We start from the raw sequence: 22,103 nt of genomic DNA, 5'->3' as shown, positions 1-22,103 counted from the left end.
CAAAGTGTGGGTGCACATTTGTGTCTAAATAGCTTGCCTCAGCTGTAAATATTGAAAAACTCTCCAGCGCGGTATATAAAATTCCGTGCATAGCTATTCAAATGTGTTAATACCATTTTCATACAGTTGAGAAACGTACTTAACCCCCCTCAGGTGTACCAAATTCAAAACCTTTTAGTTTGTATAGCTCCCCATATTCAGCATTGTTCAGCATATTGGAGTACATTACATAAACCCAACACCCACAAAAGTTTTCATAGCTTGCCATACCTTATCCAGGAGTATACATATGGGGCATTGAGGGCATGTTTTCAGGCATCTACATTCTAGGGGAGTGAAGAGGAGATATTTTGTAAACCTAGTGGGTAGTACACTTTGTATAGGATCCAGTATATTTTCCTTCCATCCTAGTTTGTGTTGAAGCTGTAAGGTCAAAAAGTAGGACTAAAGCTCCATTCACGCCAGATGTGGTGGGACTGTGCAAGGCTATTGTGTGCTATAGTCCCACCACATGACAAGGCAAAATGCCTCGTCTTCTGTGTGCCCGATTCACACCACTGCGTTGCGGTGGTGTACTGAAGGAGTAGTGCAAGCACTATGTTTTTTTTCTGCGCAGTGCGCGGTACTGCGGCCAGTTGAACTTGATTTGGTGAGCCGCCATCGGTAGGGGGTCGGTCTATGGGCAGTAAAATTGACTTGTCCCGATACAGAAGCCTGAAAATGTTACAGCGAGAAAATAATCACTAACCATCCACATTGCCCTTGTGTCCTGCCACTTTCTCCCACCAAAGGGGTCATTATTAGTCAAGGGGGGTAGATGGAGATAGGACATCACCATGACTAAGCAAGGATAGAAGTGCCAATGACAAAGCAACAAGGGGAAAACCCCGCCATATCTGGAGCAGGGTACTTTTCAAAAGTGTGCCATAATGTTCAACAAGCTGGAGATGCTTGTCATAATTATGGCAAAAGCTCAAGGGGACTCCAAATATTGTGAGGGGTTTATTTTCCTTTCTGAAACTGTAAAGCCATGACAAAAGGAGTTAATTTGCTGATTTTTAATTGTACAACAGAGAAAAACAAATTGATGAGTGTAAACATTACATCTGGGACGGGCAAGAAAAGAGCCTTAAACTAGGACAGGGAGACCGTCACAAGAATGCTTGAGATATTTAAAGGATATACAGTATATGATCTGGGGAGGGGGGTCAGGGTAAATGTGCTTTAGCAGGTATAAACTATCCGGACAGGCTCTACCTACCACTGAAATTCCTTTTGGTGGATCTGCCCCCTTTGCATCTGCCCAATCCACCCTACACCATCGCCATCTTCTCCACCCAAATGCACAATATGCATCTCAATCACTCATCTTCCAAACTCACAAGGATAAATGGCTTTCTTGTGAATAAACACATATTGCCATTACAAAAAAATTGATCTCAGCTTTTGAGTTATGTATCAGCACCTGTTCGCTTTGAGATCTTTAACTATGATCACGCACATAAATCACTGCGACTTGTACAACAAATGTTCTTATAGTTCAAAGGCAGCTATGTGCTTAACAGGCTGCATCATCACAGATGTGGAGCTGGTGCAGCTCTCAGAGAAACCATTTCTCATCTTAGCTATACAAGGAAAGAAATTGAAAACAGAAAGGTAGCCAGGAATAGATGTAATAAAGTAGTCACAACTCAAAGCACGTGGGGAAGAATACAAAACATGTTTGTACCAGTGACACCTGTTTTAATTGCATTTAAGTGCAAAGAATCTTAGCTCTGATGCATCTACATTCTGATTATATAACTTTAAAGGCACTCAGACTTGATCACTTTCAGAGAAAGCCGACTAGGGTACAGTCTTAATCATCCACCCCTTGACCCATGTATTCTCACTTTCCCCCACACTTCCCAGCTTTACCTGCTTTAAGGCCAAGTTCACCTTTTGGACCATGTATTGTAATGTGTAACATGCTCCAGCGCCTCCAGTCGCAGCCCCTAATCTCCCACCCTGAGACAGCAGGTGGGTGTTCCTCTCTCGGTACTCAGTCACATTTTAACCATTTGACAAACGTGCTATAGCCGAATGACTGTCTAGTTCTGGGACGCCGTCATACGACGGCATCCCGCAAAACGCACCCACTGCTGGGCACAGGCAGTGAGCACTGTGATCACAGTGTCCAGAGGACACTGCTGATCACATATTGGAGGTAAAGAGCCAATCAGCGGCTCTTTACCATGTATGTCAATAGAAGCCAGTTATCAGCATTCTTTTCCTCATGCAAACGATGCAAATTTTGTTTGGGTACAGTGTAGCATGACCACGCAATTGTCAAAGTGCGACAGCGCTGAAAGCTGAAAATTGGCATGGGCAGGAAGGGGGAGAAAGTGCCCGGTAGGCAAGTGGTTAAAAACAGCGCAGTAGCACAGGGCTCTACCCACACAGCCGTGTCATTCTTTCACAGAATTCTGTGAATTACAAATCCCGTCTGGCACCACAGCAGACGGCTTGTGGTCCTCAATGAACTGCGAGGGCGCTGGTGAGCACCCTCCCATAGCTTTCAAACATGTCTGCAGGAGCCTGACATTGCACCTGTAATCTGCTTATCACAAGTGCAGTGCTCTGCAGGCTTCTGAGGAAAAAAGAAATGCACTTTATCTGCAAAAACTTGTGCATTTTCTTTTTTTTTTTTTTTAAAGGTGAACCTAGCTTTTAAGCTCCTAGTTGGTGTTATAAAATTAAAGTGTATGCTGTAAGCATAAATCTTTAAAAGCTGTTGAAATAAATGAAGTGACTGCATTGAAATACAAACTCCCTCTAGAAAATTCTAGATTTAGGTCTCATGCACATGGGCGCATGACGTAACGTTTAAAATATTCTGGAATTTTTCTGCCAAAACTTGGCAGATACAATGTCTCTAATTTTGCCTACGTACATCCTCCTGTCAGAACACAACAGCTCAGCGGGGGAGATTGCTGTACTTAGCGCACATGGCTCGGTCGATTGGAAAAAAAACTATAGTGTGTACCAGACTTTAGTCTGTTTCAAAAGAACAAGATCTCCAGCAGAATGTATCATTTACAGGGATGAGACAAACCATATACCAATTGGCGGCTGGTGGCGTTGTTCTTTTTTTGGCTTAAAAAAAAAAACCTGGCCGCTGTAATTCATGTGCCCCGGTGACCTGAAAGGGGCCGGACACATGAATAGGGGGCGGCAGTGGATAGATTCATGCTATGCATGAATCTATCCACTGCATATAGGGGGTGGAGAGGAGAGAGGGGGTGGCGCCTGAGCACCCTTAATGGATGGGCCGCCACTGCATTTACCACTGACACTTACAATGATCTGTTTAATTATGTAAAACCTTGATGACTTAGCTGCAGTTTGGTTTCAATCTGTTAGTGTATTTAAATCTGCTTGTACATCCAACATTCCCTCACACCCATAACAATGATGGTGCTGTCCAAAGGTGCCCCCTGTGCGCATTCATCCAGAGTGGGGAGCACTGTAATACAGATGTGTTTAATACTTACTGGAGATGGGTTTAATATTATTTTAAGTCCCATGTGCATGAGCCCTTAATACGACAGTAGAGAAGAGGGAGAGAAAAGAGTGAGCAGATAAAAGTGACATCAAAACAGAAAACAAGCATTTTATGTGTGTCCCGTTCGCACTGCAATGCAGCCAGGAGGTACTGTGCTATCAGCTGCAGCAGATTGCAGACCTGCAGCATTTTACTGCAACGCACTAGAAGACATTGTGTTGCTGTGCGAAGACATGGATGACACTCTGACACTTAAAAAAAAAACAAACAAAAAAAAAAAAAAAAATCTATTTGTTCTTAAGAAAGTAAACTGTGTGGTGTGTGGAAATGAGCATCACACCACAGCCTGATAGCCCTAAACTGTCACAACAACTGTGTGAACGAGCACTTAAAGTAACCACCGCAATGAAAATTCAAAATGTGTGTTCACTGAGAATACACTAGAAAAACTTTCCCTTTAAAGTTCTTTGTACAGTGGAGGTGGCCTGAGCAGCGTGGGTCTCCACTAAATACAGACATGGGACAATACAACATGCTGCTGCATCATTAAAGAGAGCGGCAGGGAAACATAAAACAGAATACTGACAATGTGAACAGTGTGTAGAAAGTTTAACAGTAATTGTGAGGAAAACATTTTTATTCCTCAAGCTATGAGAAATACATTGATCTGGATTCAGCACAACAAGAGATATGAAAGGCGTCAAATTTATAGTAATGGAATAACAAGCTATTATAGTGTGTCCACTACTTTAACCACTTCAGCCCCGGAAGAATTTACCCCCTTCCTGACCAGTGCGTTTTTTGCGATTCGGCACTGCGTCGTTTTAAATGACAATTGCGCGGTCGTGCGACGTGGCTCCCAAACAAAATTGACGTCCTTTTTTTTCACACAAATAGAGCTTTCTTTTGGTGGTATTTGATCACCTTTGCGGTTTTTATTTTTTGCGCTATAAACAAAAAATAGCGACAATTTTGAAAAAAAAGCATTTTTTTTTTACTTTTTGCTATAATAAATATCCCCCAAAAATATAAAAAAAAAAAACATTTTTTCCACAGTTTAGGCTGATATGTATTCTTCTACATATTTTTCTTAAAAAAAAAAAAAAAAAAAAAAAAATCGCAATAAGCGTTTATTGATTGGTTTGCGCAAAAGTTATAGTGTTTACAAAATAGGGGATAGTCATTTTTATTAATAATTTTTTTTTTTTTTTTACTAGTAATGGCGGCGATCAGCGATTTTTATTGTAACTGCGACATTATGGCGGACACATCGGACATTTTTGGTAACATTGTCATTTATACAGCAATCAGTGCTATAAAAATTCACTGATTCCTGTGTAAATGACACTGGCAGTGAAGGGGTTAACCACTAGGGGGCGGGGAGGGGTTAAGTCAGTACTAGGGAGTGTTTTCTAACTGTCGGGGGGGATGGGCTAGCTGTGACACGTCACTGATCTCTGCTCCCGATGACAGGGAGCAGAGATCTGTGACACTGTCACTAGGCAGAACGGGGAGATGCTGTTTACATCAGCATCTCCCCATTCGTCCTCTCCGTGAGGCGATCGCGGGTATCCCTGCGGCGATCGAGTCCGTGGGACCCACGACCTGACTCATGGAGCTCCCGGCCGGCGCGCACGCGATGGCACGGCGGGGCTTTCAAAGGGACGTACCTGTACTCCCATTTGCCCAGCCGTGCCATTCTGCCAACGTACATCGGCGTGTGCCATTCGGGAAGTGGTTAAAGACTCAATTGATGAGATTACAGTAGTAGCAAATCCAGTGAGAGGCAAAATTAGAATTTTAACACTATGTTTAATGACCCCTTTTAAAGTGGTTGTAAACCTCAGACATGAAATATGAACAAAGCATATCCCGCTATAGTGTGTACTTGTCTCAATCCAGAGCACTAAGTGTCATTACTCTCTGCCGCTTTGTTCCTCTGCCATCTGCATGAATCACTTGAGAAGTTTTCCTGACACCAAGAGAAAAATGGTGACAGGGAATGGATCTCCAGCTGATTGACCGCCTCTGTTCCTGTGTGAAGGGGGGAGTGTTCCTTCCTTCCAATCAGCTCCCTTTACTAATTGTAACTTCAGCTCCCCGCCCCCTGCTTTCTGGAAGCTCAGACAAGCTGTATAAATTCAGCACTTTGAGCTGGAGTAGAGAAAAAAAGACTAAAGATAGACAAATACAAATTATGTAGGGGGATTTGTTTAATCTCGGTGTATCATTTGAGGAAAGTCACTTCATTGGGTATATGTAAGGGTTAATAACAAATTTAAATAATTTATTGACTCTTGTTCTGAACTGTGATTTAACTACAGTATATGGTTTTATTTTGCTACAAAAATCGTGGCTGCTATATACAGTCATGTGAAAAAGTAATACACCCATGGACAATTTTTCCTTTTTCAACATATTTGAACAGGCAAACTTTAGATCTTTAGTCAAACGATTAGGATGATGTACTTGAATAAATGGCACATTAAAGAGACCTTGGGGTTGATTGACTAAAGCTGGAGAGAGCAGCTCTGCACAGAAATAAGTTTTTTTTTTTTAAAAAACCTAATTGAACAAGACGAAGTTAGAAGCTGATCGGCATATAACAATCTATGAAACGTTTTTTCTTTATTGTTAAAAACCCAGCAGTGATTAAATACCACCAAAAGAAAGCTCTGTTTGTGGGGAAAAAAGTTATACAAAAGTCATCTGCGTACAGTGTAGCATGACCGCACAATTGTCATTCAACGAGTTTGCTTTGCCAATAATGTGTGGAGGAATCATGCCAAGATTAATAGCACCAAGGCCCTCAAAAAGGTGGTTGTGGGTGACTGTAAATGATATGGAATCAACCGTCCCACTGAAAGGAATATATAAGGAGTGTAGATTTCAAACTGCTAATCTGCCCCAAACTAGAAGAAGCTGACAGTTTGATGTAGAAAGAAGTCTCCAGTTAACATAAGTTTAAATGCAAAGTCTGTAGGCAACTCTTGCAACAGTCGCTGACAAAAGTGAAGTCAAACACGCAGACCAACTGTCTCTTAGAGCAAAGTTTGTATTTTACTAGTAGAACCTACCAAGGTTAGGAAGTTAGTTTGTTTTGATTTGTTCCTGCTTGAGCCGGGGGAATGCCAAGAGACTCTGTACTGTACTTATTTTCTACCTTTATAAAAAAAAAAATCAATAAAAAGAATTTACAAAAAAAAAAAAAAAAAAGCACACAGACACCAGGCCTTCTGGTACAATGTGCTGTAGACTGATGAATAGAAGATCATTTTGTTTTGGCCACAGTAACTGTAGACCTGTTTAGAACAAACCAAAGACTATTTCAGAAAAGAACCTTGTACAAACTGTGAAGCAAGGTGGTGGGAATGTTATGGTTTGGTGTTGCTTTGCTGCTTCATGGCCTGGACAGCTTGCATTAAGTCAACTATGAATTTGGAAAAATTATCAAGGTGTGCTTTATAAGAACGTGAGGCCACCTCTGATCCCCGATTCACACTGATGTAAATCTGATGCAGTTCAGCAGTGTTCCAGAACACATAGATTTGCATGTCAAGTGAAAGAACATTTTCTATGAAGGCCGTTTACATCTATAGTGCATCCAGAAAGTATTTACAGCGCTTCACTTTTTCAGCCCTATTACAAAATGGATTAAATTCATTATTTTCTTCAAAATTCTATAAACAATACTCCATAATGACAACGTAAAGACGTTTGTTTGAAATCTTTTGCAAATTTATAAAAAAAAAAAAATCACACGTACATAAAGTATTCACAGCCTTTGCGTAATACTTTGTTGAAGCACCTTTGGCACAAATTTCAGCCTCAAGTCTTTTTGAGTATGATGCTACAAGCTTGGCACACCTATTTTTGGGCAGTTTCTTCTTTGCAGGACCTCTCAAGCTTCATCAGGTTGGATGGGGAGCATCGCTGCACAGCCATTTTCCAATCTCTCCAGCGATGTTCAATCCGGTTCAAGTCTGGACTCTGGCTGGGCCACTCAAGGACATTCACAGAGTTGTCCTGTAGTCAATCCTTTGTTATCTTGGCTGTGTGCTTAGGGTCATTGTCCTGTTGGAAGATGAACCTTCACCCCAGTCTAAGATCCAGAGCGCTTTGGAGCAGATTTTCATCAAGGCTGTCTCTGTACATTGCGGCATTCATATTTCCCCCGATCCTGACTAGTCTCCCATTTCCTGTTGCTGAACAACATCCCCACAGCATGATGCTGCCACCACCATGCTTCACTGTAGGGATATTGGCCAGGTAATGAGCAGTGCCTGTTTCCTCCAGACATGACGATTTCCATTCCGGCCAAAGTGTTCGATCGTTGTTTCATCAGACCAGAGAATTTTGTTTCTCATGGTCTGAGAGTCCTTCAGGTGCCTTCTAGCAAACGCCAGGTGGGCTGTCATGTGCCCTTTACTGGAGGAGTGGCTTCCGTCTGGCCACTTAACCATACTGGTGGAGTGCTGCAGAGATTGTTGTTCTTCTGGAAGGTTCTCCCCTCTTCACAGAGAAATTCTGGAGCTCTGTCAGAGTGACCATGGTACCCCCCTGACTAAGGCCTTTCTCCCCTGATCGCTCAGTTCGGCCGGGTGGCCCACTCTAGGAAGAGTCCTGGTTGTTCCAAACTTCTTCCATTTAAGGATGATGGAGGCCACTATGCTCATTGGGCCCTTCAATGTTGCAGAAATTTTTCTGTGCCCTTCCCCAGATCTATGCATCGATACAATCCTGTCTCGGAGGTCCACAGACAATTCCTTGGACTGCATGGCTTGGTTTGTGCTCTGACGTGCACTTTTAACTGTGGGACCTTATATAGACAGGTGTGTGCCTTTCCAAATCATGTCCAATCAACTACATTTACCACAGGTGGACTCCAATCAAGTTGTAGAAACATCTCAAGGATGATCAGTGGAAACAGGATGCACCTGAGCTCAATTTTGAGTGTCATGTCAAAAGTTGTGAACACTTATGTACATGTGGTTTTTTTTGTTAATTATTTTTAATAAATTTGCAAAGATTTCAAACTTCTCTCACATTGTCATTATTGGGTATTGTTTGTAGAATTTTGAGTACAATAATGAATTTAATCCATTTTGGAAAAAGACTGTAACATAAAATTTGGAAAAAGTGAAGCGATGTGAATACTTTCCGGATGCACTGTATGTGGTGCTATTCTGATACATAAACAAAGGGGACAAAGGGTGTACTTATTTTTATCCACTGTACACTAGTCCATCTGTTAATATTTTTGTTGAATGATTGAAAAAGGACAATTTTTTTTATGTTTTTTTTTTTTTAAAGTGACTGTAAAGGGGTTTTTTTTATTTTTTTAAACATCAAATGTGTTATAGTTACATGCTTTGTGCAATGGTTTTGCACAAAGCAGCCCCAAATTCCCTCTTCATTAGTCCCTAGCCGGTGCTCTTGGCAAGCCACCTTCTATGGGGGCACTTGTGCGGGCTTGATCCTGAGCCACCTGCCTGCATCTATTAATAAACACAGCATGGCTTGGCCCTGTCCCCTGCTTTCTTCTCACAGGATTTGATTGACAGCAGCAGAAGCCAATAGCGAGCGAGCAGTGTTGCTGCTCTCGGGCACAGTGCTGGATCAAGATCGGACTATGTCTATTTTAGGGGGGGCTGAACAAGAAAGAGGTTTTTTACCTTAATGCAGAGAACGTATTAAGGTAAAAAACATTTAGCCTTTTCCAACCACTTTAACTGCTTCCGGACCGCCCACCTTACATATACTGCGGCAGGGCGGCCCGGCTGCACAAAATCACGTATCTGTATCCAATCACAGCGGGAGCCAATCAGCGGGTCCGGCAGCCGCGACCTGCCGATTGATCACATGCGACACGGAGCAGCAATGTGCCTATGTAAACAAGGCACACCGCTGATCTGTCATTGAGGAAAAGCAAGATATTCTGTTTCATCCAAGCTGAAACACTATCTCTGTTTTCCTCCAGTTTAACACTCCTCCTCCCCCCCCAGTTAGAAAGCAACCCCCTAGGACACACTTAACCACTTGATCGCCCCCTAGTGTTAACCCTTTCCCTGCTAGTGTCATTTATACAGTGATCAGTGCATTTTTTTTAGCACTTATCACTGTATTGGTGTCACTGGTCCCCAAAAAGTGTCACTTAGGGTCAGATTTGTCCGCCACAGTTGCAGTCCCACTAAAAAAAAAATCACTGATCGCCATTACCAGTAAAAAATAAAATAAAAATAATGACATAAATCTAACCCATAGTTTGTAGACGCAATAACTTTTGCGCAAACCAATTAATAAGCGCTTATTGGGATTTTTTTTGCCAAAAATATGTAGCAGAATACATATTGGCCTAAACTGATGAAGAAATTTGATTTTTACATTTTTTTTATAGCAGAAAGGAATATTTTTTTTTATTCAAAATTGTTGCTATTTTTTTGTTTATAGTGCAAAAAATAGAAACCGCAGAAGTGATCAAATACCACCAAAAGAAAGCTCTATTTGTAGGGAAAAAAAGGGTGCAGTGTCGCAAGACCGCGCAATTGTCAGTTAAAGCAATGCAGTGCCGTATCGCAAAAAATGTCCTGGAAGTGGTTAAAACCTTCCGGGGCTGAAGTGGTTAAAGTAAAGTATATCACCTTTACCCACAGGCACTGTTTTATTGAAGATCTAATGTTTGCCTGTGTAAATTTGTTACACAAATATACAGGGCGCATTTAAAAAAAAATGTTATGTTATAAAATTGTGACATTTTATTCTTATTACAAGGAATGTAAATATCCCTTTTAATAGAAAAAAAGCATGACAGGACCTCAAATATGAGATCAGGGGTCAAAAAGACCTCAGATCTCATTTACAATAAAATGAAAAAAAAAAAAGGCCCTTCAAGAGCTATGGGTGGATGATATCGCTTCTGTCCTGCAATGATATGGAGACAAGTTGGGGCCATCTTTCCCTCACTCATCTCCATGTCAAGACAGGAGAAGGATCGATCGCCGCAAGATTACCTTTATCAGGGGCGGGAGAGGGGCACTCCACGCTTCGGTGCCCTCTGCCACTTACCGGAGCCATCGGTAGCGGCAGAGGGCACCGGAGCTTGGCAGGAGGGGGTCTCTCTTCCGCCCCTGATAAAAGTGATCTTGCGGCAAATCCGCCGCAGAGGCCACTTTTATCTGAAAACGGACCGCCCGCTGAAGATACCGGGGTTATGGCAGCTAGCTGCTGCCATAACAGCGATACTCCTCTCCAAAGCACAGACGTAAAACTGCGGCGGCGGGCAGTCTGGTTAACGGCTATATCTGTATGGATGTCACATCACTTCCTTAAACTCAATCTCTCTAAAACTGGGCTCATATTATTCCCCCCACGTGTGCCCACTTCCCCATATTTCCTCAAGCTCAATAATACAACGATCAGTCCTTACCCTCAGGCCAGGGTGCTAGGTGTAATCCTGGACTCTGACCTGTCCTTACAGCCCCAATTTCAAATCACTGTCAAAATAGTGTAGACTGCACATCGATTGACACTGCCAAAATTAGTTTTTTTTTTTACCTGATGAAACCACTAAGCAACTCATTCATAATTCCCTTGTTATCTCTCACCTTGACTATTGCAAATTCCTTCTCATATTACTACCTGTACGCAGGCGATCCCCCTTTAGTCTACTATGAATGCCGCTGCTAGACTCATCCACCTTACCAACCACGCAGTTTTACCACCCCACTCTGCCAATGCATCCATTGGCTTCCAATTGCACAACACCATTCAAAATACTATCATACATACAAAGCCATTAACAACTCTGCCCCGAGTTACATAAAGCTCATCACCCAAACTGTCCTCTTCACTCCTCCCAAGACTTCCTGCTCTCTAGCTCCCTGGTCTCCTTTCCTCCTCCCAGGCTTGCCTCCAAGTCTTCTCCAAAGCCTCTCTAATCCTCTGGAACTCACTACCCTAATCTGTCCGGCTAACTCCTACTCTGCCCACTTAAGGCAATCGCTGAAAACTCATCTCTTATTTCTCCCATCAACGCATAACACAAAATTATAACCTTTGTTCCACTTGCCCCTCCCTACTAGATTGTAAGCTTTCAAGGGCTGGGCCCTGCTAACCCTCTTGTATCGATGCGGAATTGTCTCCTTTTATATTGTTAAGCACTGCGCAAACTGTTGGTGCTATATAAAATCCTGTATAATAATACATTTTAAATCATAAGCATATTTATTTTAGGTTGATCACTTCCTTGTATATCTATAAAAAAAATAAATAAAAAGGCTATAGTTTCTTATTGCGGAGTCTCCAATATATCGAGGAAAGCTTGAAAAAAATGCAGCTCACAAAACTGAAACACTTCAGCTAGAATAAGGATTACAGAAACCATAAAAATGATAGAGTTCACAATGCTGATATAGGCATAAAAAGCCCTCACTCAAAAAGGAACAGAAAAGACAATTGCTGTTAAAAATTAAATCCAAAGAATTTGGATGACAGACCACAGCACATAAACCGTAAAAGTACTTTACTGAATTTCTGTTCTGCCAAAATTAATTTCAAATGATAATCCTGATTTAAGCATCTCGTTTGGGAGAGATCGATATGAGAAAAGGGCATAGGCTTGACTAGCTGCATAAAAATGTTTTTGGTAGGTTGTGTCAAATTCTGTACAATAACCAGATAAAAAAAAAAAAAATGTATTCACAAGTGGAGTGCGCAGTCTAAGTTGTACATACCTGATACTCGGGCCATCCTGGTAGAAAAGTAGCATTGCTCCAAATCTTCAAAATGAGCGGTAAGACGTTTCCGCCGTGATGCCAACGTGCTGTTGTACCAAGGTTGCTTCTTTGTCTGCACAGGGAGAACAAATAAAAAATAGGACAGCACTATAAAGACAATAATGGCAAGCAAAATTAGGTTCCATATGGTTGTAAAAGGAAATGGTAGTACAATGCCAAGCAATACTGTAAGTTTTAATGGTTGGCAAGGCCTGGCAGTGCAATTCCACAAAAGATGATAAACCATTAGAGTAAATAGGCACATTTCATTAGCACAACACAATTAAAAAAAAATTAACTTGGTTATGCAGAAAATACAGGTCTCTGCCTCTGTGAACGAGCAGTATTCAGAGACACAATGGAACGGGCTGGGTTTAGACACATTTTAAAACTCCTGGCTGTACCAGCATAATGTGTGTGTATATTAGAGCTGCACAATTATCTTTAAAAAAAAAATTGCGATCTTGATTCAACCTCCTCACGATCTAAATCTAGCATTTCCTCGATTCTATGTAACAAGTGCAGAGTCGTTTCTCTGCTCAAAGCTGTCAAAGAAAAAAAAGCCAGCAAATGTTTATCAACATTCCTCAGTGCTGGGAAATAAAGAGAAACATTGTAACATTTTGTTCTTTAAGATCAAAGGGATGAACTCCGGTCTGTAAATGAGGTCAGTGTAACTACTTAAAGAATTAAAAGAATTATTTTTTTTTTTTTGCACATTCATACTTACCTAAGTAGATGCAGCATGGGTCCAATGCTGCATCTGTCCACCGGCACCTCTACACTGAGCAATCGAACACCGTTGATCGATCGATTTTCAGAGCTCCGTGAGCAGAGAGTTGCAGACTGTCAGCTCTCAGCTCTTCTCCCTCCTTGCTCACTGGAGCGCTGAGCTGTGGAGGGGGAGGAGCAGCCATCTCTGGCTCTCAGCAGCGGTGCCTGGACTGACATTGGTGACGTCCGCTCTCTGCTACACACACATACATACACATATATATATATATATATATATATATATATATATATATATATATATATATACATATATACATACATACATATATATATATATATATATATATATACACACACACACACACACATACACACACAGTATCTCTATAGATATACACACAAAAACACATGTTTGCACATTTGCCTTCCCCATCCATCTATCTATACGTTCTCATTAACGCAGTACAGAGAGAAATTTAACCACTTGCTGCCCGCCCATCGTCAAATAACGGCAGGCCGGTGCGGCTCTTGTTCTGGGTGGACGTCACATGACGGCGCCCAGAACAGCCGCTCTCCTCCACCCCGGGGGAGCGCAACATGGCGATCATGGCCACGCCGTGTTGCTAGGACACGGAGAGACCCCGATCTCTGTAAAGAGCCGTGGCTCTTTAACCATGTGATCGGCTGTGTCCAATCACAGCCTGTCACATGTAAACACGGAGATGCCGGTAATCAGCTCTCCTTACCTCACACTGACAGTGTGAGGCGAGGAGAGCCGATCAGCGGCATCTCCTCACAGAGAACATCTAGGCATGTAATCAGGGCACTGATAATCAGTGCCCTGATTACAATAAAGTGCCCACCAGTGCCAGCAATCAGTACCCATTAGTAATGCCAGTCAGTGCTGGCTATCACTGCTGCCCATCAATGCCCATCAGTTCCGCCTATCCGCGTTGCTTATCTGTGCCCATCAGTGCCCATAAGTGCGGCAAATTCGTGCCTCCTCATCAGTGAAGGAGAAAAATTACTTATTTACAAAATTTACTGAGAGAAACTAAGAAAAACTTATTTTTCCCAAAATGTTCAGTCTTTTTTTTTTTTTTTTTTACAAAAAAAATTAAACCCAGAAGTGATTAAATACCACCAAAAGAATTCTCTATTTGTGTGAAGAAAAAGATAAAAATTTCACATGGTTACAGTGTAGCATGGCCACGCAATTGTCATTCAAAGTATGACAGCACTGAAAGCTGAAAAATGGCCTGGGCAGGAAGGGGGTGTAAGTGCCCAGTATTGAAGTAGTTAAAGATGCAAAGTGCAGAACCCTATAACAACCAACAAGTGTTTGTAGGCATGTGTTCCAATCAACTAATCAGTGACAGCACCTAGCCCTAGTTTCATATATTAGCAGAAAATGCTTTCAAAATGTCATTCTATAGTCCGTAGTAAGCTAATGAAATAAAAATCAAAACATTCTAGATCTTGGAAACAGAGAGAATTTTACTAATAAGTGTGCACATTTTAGGTTGAATTTACAGTCACAGATGATGTTTCACCGTTTCAAGTTCAACTTCCAGGATATGTTCACTCAGCTTGTATTGCAGAGAGTAGAAATCTAGAGAAAACATAGTGCCTTGCAAAAGTATTCACCCCCTTGGCATTTTTCGTGTTTTGTTGCCTCACAACCTGGAACATGGATTGTTTGAGGATTTGCATCATTTAATTTACAGAACATGCCCACAACTTTGAAGATGTTTTTTTTTGTGAAGCAAACAACAAATAAGACAAAATAACAGAAAGAGTCAATGTGCATAACTATTTACCCCCCCTCAAAGTCAATATTTTGTAGAGACACCCTTTGCGGCTATCACAGCTCCAAGTCGCTTTGGATAAGTCTCTATGAGCTTGCCACATCTTACCACTGGGATTTTTGCCCATTCCTCCTTGCAAAACTGCTCCAGCTCCTTCAAGTTGGATGGTTTGCGCTTATGAACAGCAACTGTAAGTCTGACCACAGATTTTCTATTGGATTGAGGTCTGGGCTTTGACTAGACCATTCCAACACATTTACAAGTTTCCCCTTAAACCACTCAAGTGTTGCTTTAGCAGTGTGTTTGGGGTCATTGTCCTGCTGGAAGGTGAACCTCCGTTCTAGCCTCAAATCACACACAGAGTGGTACAGGTTTTGCTCAAGAATATCCCTGTATTTAGCACCATCCATCTTTCCCTCAACTCTGACCAGTTTCCCAGTCCCGACTGCTGAAAAACATCCCCACAGCATGATGCTGCTACCACCATGTTTCACTGTGGGGATGGTGTTTTTTTGGGTGATGTGATGTGTTGGGTTTGTGCCAGACATAGCGTTTTCTTTCATGGCCATAAAATTCAATTTTAGTCTCATTAGACCAGAGCACCTTCCTCCATACATTTTGGGGGTCTCCCACAAGCCTTTTCGCAAACTCAAAAACATGCCATTTTGTTTTTTGCTGAAAGTAATGGCGTTCTTCTGGCCACTCTGCCATAAAGTCCAACTCCATGGAGCATACGGCTTATTGTTGTCCAATGTGATACTCTCCAGTCTCTGCTGTGGAACTCTGCAGCTCCTCCAGGGTTACTTTAGGTCTCTGTGCTGCCTCTCTGATTAATGTCCTCCTTGCCCGGTCTGTGAGTTTTGTCGTCTCTTGGCAGGTTTGCTGTTGTGTCATGTTCTTTCCATTTGGTTATGATAGATTTGATAGTGCTCCTAGGGATCATCAAAGATTTGGATTTTTTTTTTATAATCTAACCCTGACTTGTACTTCTCAACAACATTGTCCCTTGTTTGGAGAGTGCCTTGGTCTTCATGGCAGTGTTTGATTTATGGTGCCTCTTGCTTAGGTGTTGCAGCCTCTGGGGCCTTTCAAAAAGGTGTGTATATGTAATGACAGATCATGTGACACTTAGATTGCACATGGGTGAGTATCATTTCACTAATTATGTGACTTCTGAAGGTGATTGGTTGCACCAGAGCTTTTTATGGGCTTCATAACAAAGGGGGTGAATACATACGCACATGCCAATTATCAGTTTTTTATTTCTGAAAAATAGTTTTATGTATATATTTTTTTAATTTTACTTCACCAACTTAGACTATTGTGTTCTGATCCATCACATATAATTCAGATTAAAAAAACATTGAACTAAAGGCTGTAATGTAACAAAATAGGTAAAAAGCCAAGGGGTGGGGGTGAATACTTTTGCAAGGCACTGTAGTTTTCCTAAGGTTTTAGCGCAAGAAGAAATACCTCCTCTATTATTTTTTTTTCTCCCATCTGTCCCCACTGCAGGTATTTGCACTCAAGTTTTGTCTCAGTGACATCACCTAAGTGACAGGAGGATGCATAGTCTTTAATAGAAAATTTTAACAAAGAAAATGTGGTAAACATAATGACATAATAAACATAACCCTTCAAGTCTGAACTAAATCTGAATTTTTAACTTTGTGAATTGTAACTTTTTGCAGAAAACAGCAGCGCCACCTGCAGACATTTCTAAGAAATGCCACCAATCAAAAGCCTGAAATATTAGAGGAAAAGTTGGTGGTTTGAAAGTTGAAGCCAAGACCAGACTGGCTGTTAAACATGAACCATCCGAGCTTAGCCAAGATTATTGAAGGAAGGGAATGTGTTTTAAATTGTTAGATGTACAATGCATCTAGAAAGTATTCACAGTGCTTCACTTTTTCCACATTTTGTTATGTTACAGCCATATTACAAAATTAATTAAATCCATTATTTTCCCCAAAATTCGACAAACAATATCCCATAATGACAAAGTGAAAGTAGTTGGTTTGAAATCTTTGCAAATTTATTAAAAATAAACAAAACAGCCTTTGCTCAATACTTTGCTGAAGCACCTTTGGCACCAATTACCTCAAAGTTAAGTCTTTTTGAGTTTGATGCTTCAAGCTTGGCACACCTATTTTCGAGCAGTTTCTACCAGTTTTTTTTTTTTGCAGGACCTCTCAAGCTTCATCAGGTTGGATGGGGAGCGTTGGTGGCACAGCTATTTTCAGATGTCTCCAGAGATGTTCAGTCAGGTTCAAGTCTGGGCCCTGGCTGGGTCACTCAAGGACATTCAGAGTTGTCCTGTAGCCAATCTATTGCCATCTTGGCTGGGTGCTTAGGGTCACTGTCCAGTTGGAATATGAACCTTCACCCCTGTCTGAGGTCCAGATCGCCTTCAGGTGCCTTTTGCAAACTCCAAGCGGGCTGTCATGTGCCTTTTACTGAGGCGTGGCTTCTGTCTGGCCACTACCATACAGGCCTGATTGTTGGTGTGCTGCAGAGATGGTCATTCTTCTGGAAGGTTCTCTTCTCTCTACAGAGAAATGCTGGGTCAGAGTGACTATGGGGTTCTTGGTCACCTCCCTAACTAAGGCCCTTCTGCCCTGATCGCTCAGTTTGGCTGGGCGTCGAGCTCAAGGAAGAGTCCGGGTGGTTCCAAACTTCTTCCATTTGCAGATGGAGGCCACTGTGCTCATCGGGACCTTCGATGCTGCAGAAATTTTTCTGTACCCTTTCTCAGATCTGTGCCTCAATACAATTCCATCTCTGAGGTCTACAGACAATTCATAGCTTGGTTTGTGTTCTGACATGCACTATTATCTGTGGGACCTTATATAGACAGGTGTATGCCTTTCCAAATCATGTCCAATCAACTACATTTACCACATGTGGACTCCAATCAAGTTGTAGAAACATCTCAGGCCGGGTTCACACTTGTACAACAAACGCTCCGACATTGGGAGCTCGTGTCGCATGACGTGTGCAAATCAATGGTACCCTATGAGAGCCGTCTTAACTGGTCTGACACAAGTTGGTCCGACTTTGAAAAAGGTTCCTGCCCTACTTTGATCCTACTTCAGCCCATTGAATATTATTGAAGTCGGATCAAAGTCAGATCATCGTCTTAACTGATCCGATTTTGGCACTCAACTTGAGTTTTGAGAATCTTGAAGGGGAACGCCATGCCAAATTTAAGAAAATGGCATGGGGTTCCTCTCAAAGACCATACCAGGCCCTTCGGTCTGGTATGGATTTTAAGGGGAACCCCCACGCCAAAGAGCATGCAGCCTGGCAGATCACAAAATGGGGTAGGAACGAGCGAGCGGGCCCCCCCCCCCCCATACCAGGCCACATGCCCTCAACATGGGGGCGTGGGTGCTTTGGGGCAGGTGGGAGCCCTGCGCCCCCCTCCCCCCAAACCATACCAGGCCACATGCCCTCAACATGGGGGTGTGGGTGCTTTGGGGCAGGTGGGAGCCCTGCGCCCCCCTCCCCCCGAACCATACCAGGCCACATGCCCTCGACATGGGGGTGTGGGTGCTTTGGGGCAGGAGGGGGCCCTGCGCCACCCACCCCAAAGCACCTTGTCCCCATGTTGATGAGTACAAGGGATTCTTCCCAGCAATCCTGGCCGGTGGTTGTCGGGGGGGCGGCTTATCGGAATCCCTACCCATTCACCTAAAAAAAAAAGTGTCAAAAATAAAAACAGTACACAGATTTTTGACAAAGTAATTTATTAAATCATTGTTACATAGTAGGTGAGGTTGAAAAAAGAGTCCATCAAAAAGTCCATCAAGTCCAACCTATGAAATCAGCTCCAGCGTCTCTTCAGATTTCTTCTCCCTCCTCCGGAGAGGTCTTCTCCCCTCTCCTGTTCTTCTACCTCTTCTGCCGGGTCTCCTCTCTCCGCTGAAGTCTTCTGCCTCTGCCGGATCTCCTCTCTGCGCTGTCTTCTCCCGCTGTTCTTCCTTTGATCCTCTCTTAACGCTCTCCCCCGCTCTAATGCTAGGTCCACGGTGTGCCATTACTTATATAGGTATGACGTTATCCGGAGGCCCCGCCCCATGCCTATATAAGTAATGGCACACCGCGGACCTAGCAGAGCGGGAGAGAGTGACCCGGCAGAATCAGAAGACATCAACGGAGAGTGGAGACCCGGCAGAAGACAGCAGAGAGGGGAGAAGAACTGGCAGAGGGAGAAGAGCTCGGAATAAACGCCAAAACTGATTACTTTGTCAAAAACCTGTGTACTGTTTTTATTTTTGACACTTTTTTTTTTTAGGTGAAATGGTAGGGGTACAACTTACCCCATACTCATTCACATAGGGTGGGGGGACAGGATCTGGGGACCCCCTTGTTAAAGGGGGCTTCCAGATTCGGATAAGCCCCTCGCCCGCAGACCCCGACAACCACCGACCAGGGTTGTCGGAAAGAGGCCCTTGTCCTCATCAACATGGGGACAAGGTGCTTTGGGGTAGTGGGGGGGAATCAAGATCGGATCCCCGTTCATTGAAGTAGGATGGATTTCAGACTTCAAGTCATACGACTGTCTTGTCGTACCAGTGTGACCCCGCCCTCAAGGGTGATCAGTGAAAACAGGATGCACCTGAGCTCAATTTTAAGTGTCATGGCAAAGGCTGAGAATACTTAAGTACATGTGATTTTTTTTCATTTTGAATAAATTTGCAAAGATTCCAAATAAACTTCTTTCATTTTGTCATTATGGGGTATTGTTTGTAGAATTTTGAGGAAAATACTGTATCAATTTTGGAATAAGGCTGTAAGATAACAAAATGTGGAAAAAGTGAAGCGTTGAGAAAACTTTCCGGATGCACTGTAAGTGAGGGGAGGAAAGGAATAAGAAGCAATACTCAGAAACAGAACAGAAACCTGACTGAGGCTCTAACGCCCACAAAAAAAAAAAAAAAAGTTTCGGCTGGAGTTATACATTTAGCAATAGAGAACATAGAATTACCGAAATGTATGCAATTGTTTGTCTGGGGGAAAAGAAAATGCATAGTCTTTAAAAATAACACATTTTAACCACTTCCCTACCTGCCAACAGACATATGACGTCTGCAGATGGGATCTCCCCATATGAAGTCCTCGGCTTCTCGCCGGTATTGGGGGTGCGAGCGCCACTGCGGACCCGACGCGAGTGTCCGGCAGCCGCGATGACCGCCGGGCACTCACGATCGCTCGTTACAGAGCAGGACCGTGGATCTGTGTGTGTAAACACACAGATCCACGTCCTGTCAGGGGATTGCCAGGGGAGAGGAGACAGATTGTGTGTTCATACCAAGTATGGACACCGATCGGTCTCCTCCCCAAGTCAGTCCCCTCCCCCAACAGTTAGAGTCACTCCCTAGGTAACACATTTAACCCCTTGATCGCCCCCCTAGTATTAACTCCTTCCCTGCCAGTGACATTTATACAGTAATCAGTGCATTTTTATAGCATTGATTGCTGTGTAAACGTGAATGGTCCCAAAATAGTGTCAAAAGTGTTTGATACGTCTGCCGCAGATCACTGCCATTACTAGCAAAAAAAAATAATAATAATAATAATAATAAAAATGCCATAAATCTATCCCCTATTTTAGTAGGTGCTATAACTTTTGCGCAAACCAATCAATATACGCTTATTGCAATTTTTTTTACCAAAAATATGTAGAAGAATACATATCGGTCTAAAATGAGAATTTTTTTTTTTTAATGGGATATTTATTACAGCAAAAAGTAAAAAAAATTGTTTTTGTCAAACTTGTCGCTCTTCTTTTGTTTATAGCACAAAAAATAAAAAACGCAGAGGTGATCAAATACCACCAAAAGAAAGCACTATTTGTGGGGGAAAAAAAATTATAAAAATTTCATATGGGTACAGTGTTGCATGTTGTCATTTAAAATGTTAGAGCTGAAAACTGAAAATTGGCCTGGGCAGGAAGGTGGTGAAAATGCCCTGTATTGAAGTGGTTAAACAAAGAAAATGTGGCAATCATAATGACAAAAGCGAAAAAAAAATACATTTTCTTAATCATACATCACGGGACACAGAGCCATAGTAATTACTATGTGGGTTATAGGCCACCTTCAGGTGATGACCTCTGTGTCCCGTGATGTACTTCAAAGAACAGGATTTTACAGGTAAGCTAGTATAAAAATCCTATTTTTTTTTTTTTTAATATAACGCTTCAAATCTGAACTAAATCCGAATTTTTAGCTTCGTGAATTGTGCACTTTATACAGAAAACATCGCCACCTGCAGACATTTAAAAAAAATGCAACCAACCAATGCAAGCTTATTAAAATAAATAAGGACTCCACCAGGTTGGAGTTTAATTTAGCAATCTCAGGAATAGGACAGTGATGTACTGTACCTCAACAAGAGAACTCTAACATGCATCTAACTAGGCAGATTTTAGTCAGCTTATAGATCCAGGGTGCGTAACCCATGGGCCCTAAGGGCATTCTCTCCAACCATGGTGTTTTACTAGAATTGCACATTTGCACTAAACATGCTCTAGATTTTTTTTTTTCTCAAACGTTATAGTCAAAGTCTTACTACAATAGATGAACTGATACAACATCGGCCACTTTCAGCCCTTTCTTGCCCAGACCAATTTTCTGTTTTCAGCACTGTTACACTTTGAATGACAATTGCAGAGTCATGCAAAAAAACTGTACCCATATGAAATTTTTATCATTTTTTGTGACAGAGCTTTCTTTTGGTGGTATTTAATCACCACTGGGTTTATTTTTTGCTAAACAAACGAAAAGAGACCGAAAAATGTTGAAAAGAAAAAAAAGTGATCAGCTTTGATTGGACACAGCTAATCACATGGGTAAAGGGCCGCTGTGATTGGCCCTTTACCAGGATCGGTGATAAGCTGTGGGGGGGGAGACGAGGTTCTTGGGAGGACATCTATGGACGCCCTCCCAGAACTATAGTACCATGCTGTAGCCGTCTTTTAGCTATAGCGCAGTACTAAAGTGGTTAATAGTAGTAATATATGAAAAAACCTCTCCCGAAAGAATATGGTGCTGCAGGTTTCCTTTGGTCCTGGCCACATGTGATGCACTTGGTCAGGTACCAATACTGAAGTGGAGGATCAGAGTTCAGAACGACTGATCTTTCCCTTGACTAGAGATTAAGTGATCAAGTACCTAAGCCTCGACACAGGAGCCAGCACAGAAGAGAAACTATAGCAGAATTTTCTCCAGGAGAGTA

At 42.2% G+C, this 22,103-nt stretch overlaps 1 protein-coding gene across 4 annotated transcripts in view; it reads right to left on the bottom strand.

The window, feature by feature from the left end:
- The window catches only part of COP1 (COP1 E3 ubiquitin ligase), a 333,947-nt gene that overhangs the window by 190,521 nt on the left and 121,323 nt on the right, over positions 1 to 22,103 (bottom strand). For all 4 annotated transcript variants that reach the window (XM_073593409.1, XM_073593408.1, XM_073593411.1 and 1 more), the window contains one exon: positions 12,277 to 12,391. In XM_073593409.1, coding sequence (XP_073449510.1) covers positions 12,277 to 12,391 — 115 coding nt within the window. The remainder of the gene's footprint in view (positions 1 to 12,276; positions 12,392 to 22,103) is intronic.

The sequence above is a fragment of the Aquarana catesbeiana genome, linkage group LG07, assembly GCF_042186555.1.
Source record: "Aquarana catesbeiana isolate 2022-GZ linkage group LG07, ASM4218655v1, whole genome shotgun sequence".
Taxonomy (NCBI): domain Eukaryota; kingdom Metazoa; phylum Chordata; class Amphibia; order Anura; family Ranidae; genus Aquarana; species Aquarana catesbeiana.
Note: the sequence above shows the minus strand (reverse complement) of the source record. Positions and strands in the feature narration are given on the sequence as shown.